Here is an 8982-nt window from a genome sequence, read left to right as displayed (position 1 = left end):
TATATATATATATGTGTGTGTGTGTATATATATATATGTGTGTGTGTGTATATATATATATATATGCTGGCTTGTTTGGTTCTTAGTATAAGGGTTGAAATGGACATGATCCACAGTGCTTATAAAATTGGTAATCAAATTCTTCATTATGGGGTCAAAGGATATATTTATAAGAGTTCAACATATTCAATTTAGAAATATAACCCAGTAAAAATGAATTAATAATGCCTGCTTCTGTTAAATTTTCATAAAAGGAAGTTTTCAGCATCAGTATTAAATGAACAAAGTACTTGAAAAATCAAAGTGCATAATTGCCTTATATCAGCTAGTACTGTTCTTTTCATGTCTTAAAATGAAACACAAGTAAAAGATCATCTCTGTAATAATTTCAAAGATTAGGGTGTGCACATACTCATTTAGGTTAATTAAACGGCGTGAAGGGTCACAGTAATAAATATGTAATTTACACTGCTCAGCTCCCTTCGATTGTTCAGGCCTAACCACAGTGCCCTGGCAGTGGCTCTGAAAGAAGAACAGATCAGGGCAATTAATCAGTGTCAAACAGATACAAAATGACCGATGTTGGCAAGTGTGGGGACTGTGGTGAGGACCGCAGAGGACACTCGAGCTGCAGTCCACCACCGAGCAGGGCTGCAGTTCAATTAACAGCAAAACTGATTTCATTTAATGCTGCTGTAGTGTGCGCTTTAAAATTAATTTCTTTCAAAGCAATGGAATTTCATTTCCCCAGAAGAGGAAAAGAAAAACAAACAAATCATTATTATCATTGAGAAAATGAAAAGAGAAACAAACACACAATGGCTTCTTCATCGTATAAAAGCTTACTATGTGTGCACAGAGAAAGCAAAATAAATAACCTAACTTAGTATCATTTTCAGTCACATGAACAGATCTGGATTTTAAAAGTAAAAACCGCTGTGTCAATTTGTACAAAATAATTATACAATTTTTAAAAACATTTGCTGCAGAGTACTGGTGCTTGCCAGGGGTGGGGGGGGAGAAAGGACTCATCCCCAAGGGTGATGAATATATTGTAATCCCTTCCCCCCCACCCTCCTCTTGGGATTTTAGCCACACCTGCACACACTCCTGGCATGTTTCTCACGCCAATAGGTCTAGGACTTGAACTGCACAGTCGACCATGTGAGATCTAGCTTTCTTAACCACCATGCCAGAAGCTGGCCCCAATTGTACATCATTTTGGTACACTGCTCTTAAAGGAAAAGGAGGAACACTACCTTGTATTTCAGCTTTAAAGTGAGTATTCTCTAACTCCTTCAGAGCCACTGCTCCTGGGAGACAGCACTATGCCCACAAAGCTAGAATTCAAATGTCACAGATTTTTTACAACTAATTTTAGATACAGGCTGCAAATAAAAAACAAAAACATTTATCTTATCAGTCTTCTGACACTGAATTCTTACAGTGTTTTCTTCTGAAAAAGTTTTTATTTACCCTTCTTTTCTAAGTAATTTATTCTGGATACAGAATTTAGGCCAACAGTTTGTCCCTGCCCACCCCCAGCCTCTTACCCCTTCCCTCCTTCTAGTTCTTCCAAGGACTTCTATTATTACACTTAGAGAGACAAGGAGAAAGAAGTGAGACAGAAAGCAAAAAATCACCCTACTGGGTGTGTGTGTGTGTGGCCACACTGCAATCCCTTCTCTATTCTCCTCTTAGGATCTTGGGCACACCTGCACATGTGGCCCGTGTGAGTTGTAGGCCACCGGGACTCAAATCGAAGTCAGCTACGTGGGAGTCCAGCGACGTAACCATTACACATCTGCTGGTCTCTCATTATTTTTTTTTCAAATACAGATTTTTGTCTTAGGGACTATGCGTTCATCAGAGAGAGAGAAAGAGAGAGACAGACAAACAGAACGAGAGGGAAGGTGAGAAATCACCCTGGGGATGGCCATGCCGCAATCCCTTCTTTTCCATTTTCCTCCCAGGATCTTATTGTGCTGGGCATGATTTTGAAGACACCAGATCCAAGACCCAAACTGCAGGTGGCCACTTGTATGTCCAGCAACTTAACCAGTACGCTCTCTGCTGGCTCAGAGGCACTCGTCTTTAAAAATCTTTTTCTGGGGACCAGCAGGTGACTTGGTGGTTGGGGCACTGGACACTCCCACATGGCCAACCACAATCCGGGACCTGGTGGCTTGCTTTCTCACTTCCCTCTCTCTCTCTCTTTCTCTCTCTGGTCAAAACAAAAACATTTATCTTATCAGTCTTCTGACACTGAATTCTTACAGTGTTTTCTTCTGAAAAAGTTTTTATTTACCCTTCTTTTCTAAGTAATTTATTCTGGATACAGAATTTAGGCCAACAGTTTGTCCCTGCCCACCCCCAGCCTCTTACCCCTTCCCTCCTTCTAGTTCTTCCAAGGACTTCTATTATTACACTTAGAGAGACAAGGAGAAAGAAGTGAGACAGAAAGCAAAAAATCACCCTACTGGGTGTGTGTGTGTGTGGCCACACTGCAATCCCTTCTCTATTCTCCTCTTAGGATCTTGGGCACACCTGCACATGTGGCCCGTGTGAGTTGTAGGCCACCGGGACTCAAATCGAAGTCAGCTACGTGGGAGTCCAGCGACGTAACCATTACACATCTGCTGGTCTCTCATTATTTTTTTTTCAAATACAGATTTTTGTCTTAGGGACTATGCGTTCATCAGAGAGAGAGAAAGAGAGAGACAGACAAACAGAACGAGAGGGAAGGTGAGAAATCACCCTGGGGATGGCCATGCCGCAATCCCTTCTTTTCCATTTTCCTCCCAGGATCTTATTGTGCTGGGCATGATTTTGAAGACACCAGATCCAAGACCCAAACTGCAGGTGGCCACTTGTATGTCCAGCAACTTAACCAGTACGCTCTCTGCTGGCTCAGAGGCACTCGTCTTTAAAAATCTTTTTCTGGGGACCAGCAGGTGACTTGGTGGTTGGGGCACTGGACACTCCCACATGGCCAACCACAATCCGGGACCTGGTGGCTTGCTTTCTCACTTCCCTCTCTCTCTCTCTTTCTCTCTCTGGTCAAATTAAAATGAAGGAATGAATGAAAAAAATAAATAAATCTTTTAAAAAAATCTTTTTCTCCCTCTCTGCACTTTACTGCTGTAGATTCAAGACTACCGATCTTTTTCTCTGCTATGAATTCCATCAAATGGCATTTTCACTTCAGATGTTGTTTTTCATCTAAGTCCATCTGCATTTAAGTATCTTCTCATAGTCTTCTCATTGTTCATATAAACACAATTACGTTTGTTTCAACATGCTTGTCTGCAAATTCAATCATGCTTGGGTCTGTTTGACAATTTCCTACACTCCATGTTTGACTGAATGCTGGATATGAAGCATTTTGTTGAGTATCTGAGTTTTGTGGATGTCTTTTATTGCCACTAAGTTATTTGTAATTTAGGTTTTTCCTTTCAAGGCTTGTTTTTAGTTTTTCAAAGTTGTATACAATAGCCTTACTCTAGGGATATTCACACTACAAAGGCAAGGTTCTTCTGGAATCTCTACTGCCTGGAATTCACAAGGACATCGTGTTCCCGCTGAGAGAAAAGTGAACACAGCCCTCAATGAACGCTGAGTACTGCTCAGTTCAGTTTCCCCAGCTACCCTGCATGACTTGTTCTGCATTTCGTCCAACACACATGCTAGCGCTCACCTAAAGCTCAAGGGAACTTCCTGTGTGGGTTTGAGCTCTTTCTCTGATGAGCTTGTCCTCTTCAGCACTCTGCCCTGCATCTAATTTCCAGTTCTATTCATGAGCACCACCATCATAGGCTTAGCAGGGCTAGAAAAATTATATTTATTTATAAGATCCTTTCTTTAAAAAAATTTCTAGAGGGTTATGTGCACTCACCAGAGAGAAATAGACAGACAGACAGACAGAGAGAGGAAGAGAAAGACAGAAAGCAGCCCCCATACGGAATGGGCACGCCACGATCCCTTCTAATCCATTTATCTCTCCTTTTGGGATTTTGGGAAAGAATGCAAAATTAGGTAGGAAAAAATTATGGGGATCATAAAATTCAAATACTACCTTAAGTAGCTCTGAAGACTGAAACAGGAATGAACCGGCACTGCCGTTAGAATCCTAGCTTTAAGGAGCCAGCTCAGTGGCTCAGCGGTAACACGCTGCTCGAGAGAGGCCGGGTCCCATATGGTGACCTGGCTTAAACCCCTGGTCTGCTCAGCCTGCAATACGCTGAGCATGTGTGCAAATGCCTGTGATCTGACGGGCCGGAGGACCAGAGAACGGCCCGCCGTGTGGCCAGACCCCGTGGAGGGCTCTCCTTTCTCTTGCTCTGCTTCTCACACGCGCAGGTGTGTTCTCTATCATGATGAAGGAAAAATATTCTAGCATTAAGATGACAAAATAATCACACAAAAACGGAAAGAAACAGTTTCACATTTCCAAACATCAACCCAAATAGCAGAGCTATACAAAAACAAAACAAAACAAAAATGAGGATTTAAATAACTTTATTGTGGGCCGGCTGGTAGTATGGTGACTGAAATGGCTGAATTTCACATGGCCAACTGCTCAGTTTGAGTTCTGGATCCAGGGGGGTCAAAAAACCTGCCGTGTGGGGACCAGCAGATGGTGTAATGGCTATGTTGCTGGACTCCCATGTAGTCGACCGATGTTCGAGTCCTGGACCCGATGGCTTAAACTCAAGCTGGGTGCGCGTGTGTGTGTGTGCCCAAGATCCCGAGAAGGGAATGGAGGAGAAGGGATTGCAGCATGGCCATCCCCCCTGGGGGTGATTTCTCGCTTTCTGTCTCTCTGTCTCTCTCTTTCTGGTGAGTGCACATGCTCTGCACACATAGCAAAAACCTCTCAAAAAAAAAAGCTCTGTGTGTGTGTGTGTGTGTGTGTGTGTGTGTGTGTGCACGCGCGCGCCTGAAATCCTAAAAGGAGGCCAGAATGGAAAAGGGATTGCCATGTGACTATCCCCCTCAGGGTGGCTGATGGGAAGGGGCTTGCTTTCTCACTGCACCAGTCATCATTTTTAAGTGCTTCAGTCTTTTACTATCTATGCGAACATGCAATTGTTTTACATGCTTTTAAACTGCATATGAATAGTACATAATAGGAGCCACTCTGCAACAACTCTTTTTTGCTCAATGTTGCTTTTCAGACACCCACGTCTATCTATCTTATCTGCTTCAGGTACTTTATTCCGTGAAATCGCCCTGTGTACTTATCCACCTTTTGCCGATGGACATTAAAGTGGACTCCAATGGTCACTCCTACACACCATACCATTGTGAGGTTTTTCTGTACACGCGCTTTCAGAATAGAAGCCTACAGAAAAAACTGCCTGGCTGCAGGGATGGAACATCTACATTGAATTTAAACTATCCTCTGAAGTTGTACCAGTCAAACTACCAGCAAGAGGAGGAAAGTTGTCTTTGACTACGTTTTTGCCAGCACCTCGCACCGTTCAACTTTGTGTTTTCCCCCCAAATTGACAAAGAAGCAGAGCCTCAAGGTTTCGGCTAGCCTCTCCCTGGTTCCTAGTGGCGTCGGGTCTCTGTTCACTCAAGGTTACTGGGCCTTCCGTGTGTCTGCTCTCTGCAGTCTCCCAGTGGAGGTGAGGCAAGAGGACTTACATAATAAGCAGCATGAAGTAAAACACAAATACATAAATGAAGCTTTACGATCAAACCGAACTTTTGTAGCCGAGTGCAGGCATGTAAGAACTGCAGGTGCTGGTACAAGGGGCATCGGGAAGGCGGAAGAAAGCAGTGTGGAAACTCCCCAGTTAACTGCAAAAGGGTACTGTGATAGTACAGAGTGGGCTTTCAAAGAAATAAACATAGAGAAGTACTGTAATTCTGATTTTATGTTATTTAAAATGAATGACCGGCCTTCAGACACTGTGAGATTTGGACAGTAGAGAGGAGGTGGAGAGAATCTGGACAAAGGTATATTTTAAAACAACTACTGAATCCCATTCTCTTCCGTTTACACTTGACTTCTCTTCGTGATATTCCTCTGTAGTCACTTGGAAAATGAAAATATTGGGTCATTTTTTTGCATAGAAAAACAGAAAAATACGTCAGGACTTTTCTGACGACCCAGTATTTTCTTTTGATTAGATCTGCAACTCACTAAATACTTGTTATTGGCTAAGAAAATGTTTCCTGAATTACTCTGTATTACTGTAAGAGCTACTTACTAGTCCCCATCTTTTCTAGCATTTGCTATATTGCTTCAAATAGTCTACATAAAAAATGGTTAAAAAATAAGTCAATATTTTTACTTCACAATGAATAAGATAGGCTTCTGCATCTATTTTTCTTTCTCACCTGCTTTAACTGAAAATGGCTTTTCCAACAGAAACACTGTCTGTTTCCAGTGTGTTCTGGTGCTCTGGGGTCCTGTAGAGAACACGACCTGCAATGGTAAAATTCAAAAGTGTCTGATGAAGTAGAAGATTTTTCATATCATGGTACATTAATCTACTACATCGAATACATGCGACAATTGCTTACAAGGGCAAAATGCTTATGATCAAATACCTCGGGGCACAAAAGTAAAATACAATGTACTTTGAATAATTAATTCTTACAAGATAAATCATGATACTCACCCTGTTCTGGCAATTCTTCTCAAAATATATATCGAAGTAGCCAGCGATTGCCTGTTTTTTTTTGGTTTGTTTTTTTTTTTAAAAAGAAAGGAATAGAAATAATTATTAATTACATGATGTAATAATGATTCAGTCTTTTAAGACACGGCAAATAAGAAACCATTTCAAAGACGAGATAACTTAAACTTACGGCAGGTCACTTTCTCCTGGAAGAGATGTTGTAAGTGAAAATAAAATATAATTTAGCTTTTTCCTATAGAGATAACATAATAATGAGTGCAACAAAGCTACTCTAATAATCAGTATGAGTTTTACAGGAGAAAAGATCACACGAGCCTTCCTCAAGGGGAGAAAGTGCACGCCTGGCTGGGCTGGGCTTGCTGACGGAGGCTGCCCTGTGAGAGGACAACGTGGACGCTCAGCTCAAGCCAAGCTCCCAGACAGTTGTAGCCACAGGAGGAACTCAAGGAGAGCATTAGGAGCGCCAGCCAGGTAAGTCCAGCCCAGACTACGGAATCATAAGCAAATAGGTATGGCTTCAAGTCACTAAGTTTTGGGATGAGATATTTTTTTTTGGAGAGGTTTTTGCTATAGGGCATGTGCGCTCGCCAGAAAGACAGAGAGAGAGACGGAGAGATAGAAAGCGAAAAATCACCCCCCAGGGGGGATGGCCACGCTGCAATCCCTTCTCCTCCATTCTCCTCTTGGGATCTTGGGCATGTACACACATGCACCTGGCATGAGTTTAAGTCACTGGGTCTGGGACTTGAACCACGGTTGACTACATGGGAATTTAGCGACATAGCCATTACATCAACTGCTGGTCCTGGGATGAGATGTTATATGGCGATACTTAAAACACATTTTATACAAAGCCAATTCATTTAACTTCTTCCAGTCTAGTGCATCCAATTTTAAAGTAAAGCACTATTAATAGTTTTGTGATGGGATCAATAGGAAGAATTTTTAAATGGTAATTTTAAAATTTATTATACTTTCAGAAAACATAATAAATTATAGTACTCACACAAAACTTATGCTTTAAGCAAATACCCAAGAGAGAAATTCCCGAGTTAACACTAAAGGGTACTATGGCAGTACAAAATGGGCTTTAAAAGAAATGAACATATTTAGATAAATAATGTAATTCTGATTTTATGTTATTTAAAATTTAACTGATGTGGGTTAGCCCATGGCCTGGTGGTTAAGGTGGTTGGCTCCCACATGGCTGAACACACAGTCTGAGTCCTAGACCTGGCAGCTTGAAAAACATGCGGGGCGCATGTGTGTACACACCTAACTTCTAAAAGCAAGACGTGGAGAAGATGTGGAGAAGACTGTGGCTTGACCACACCAAGTGGGGAGTGCTTTCTGCTTTCCATCTGTCTCTTTCTGGTAAGTATATGTGCCCTATGGCAAAATTAAAATAAATGAAATAAATTCATACATATATACAACTAAACCAACGTACATCCTTTTTCTTTCACTAATGGGACTGGCTTGACTTAATCTACTTTTAAATCTGGCACTAAGCTTATAATATGTTAAAATAAGAAACTGATTATTGAAAAATCACTAGTAAGCTAATTTGTGTATTCTGGTGGTTTTGTTAATATAAAGTTTTATTGATCTTGTAGCGTTAATATATGGGATTGTTAGAAAAGTCATGGTGCATTTTTGCATAGAAAAACATAGGAAAAAACATCACAACTTTCTTGACGACCTAACAGATTGGGTCAAAGCCAAATTCCATATTTATTAATTACCTTGGAGTTCATTACATTTTAGATACCGAGAGAATCAAAATACTCAATCAAAATATAGTTCTGCCAAATAGTATTACAAAGTAATGTAGCATTTGACTACAGATTTTCACAGAAAACCATGTAATCAGAGTAATTCTATAACCTCTTTTCAGTTTATGCCCTCTTTCTTAAGATACACCCCACAATAGACTACTCCCACTCTTCTCTTCCACGCACTCCTGCGTGCTTGCCTTGCAGCCCTAGAAGCCCAAGCAGCCTGGCCAGCCCTGTACAGTAGGAATCTGCAGTTCACGTGCTTATTAACCAGAACCCGACTGTAGAACTTGCCACTCTACCTTACATTCTGACCTATCAGACTGCAGTTTGTCAGAAAGCAGGGCCTATGTGTGACTCTTATTTCTATGCTGCTGACACCTAACACGTTTCTAAAGTAAGTTCTCCATCACTGTAAGCCAAAACACTTTTTTTAGTCTTCTGTCTCATAAAATATAGCTAGCCTTATTATGTCATCAGTATAATTTATGAAAACAATGAGTAATTATACTTGAAAAGAACTAATCACTCTCAATTCTAGGGGAAAG

The 8982-nt window shown here is 41.1% G+C and overlaps 1 protein-coding gene across 1 annotated transcript in view; it reads right to left on the bottom strand.

Moving 5' to 3' along the window:
* PRMT3 (protein arginine methyltransferase 3) overlaps positions 1-8982 on the bottom strand; it is a 128605-nt gene that overhangs the window by 5830 nt on the left and 113793 nt on the right. Inside the window, exons 14-15 of the mRNA XM_006146901.3 lie at positions 6636-6686; positions 6352-6439 (exon numbers count right to left, since the gene is read on the bottom strand). Of these exons, the coding sequence (XP_006146963.1) occupies positions 6352-6439; positions 6636-6686 (139 nt within the window). The remainder of the gene's footprint in view (positions 1-6351; positions 6440-6635; positions 6687-8982) is intronic.

Source organism: Tupaia chinensis, unplaced genomic scaffold (assembly GCF_000334495.1).
Source record: "Tupaia chinensis unplaced genomic scaffold, TupChi_1.0 Scaffold000196_1, whole genome shotgun sequence".
NCBI lineage: Eukaryota > Metazoa > Chordata > Mammalia > Scandentia > Tupaiidae > Tupaia > Tupaia belangeri.
Note: the sequence above shows the minus strand (reverse complement) of the source record. Positions and strands in the feature narration are given on the sequence as shown.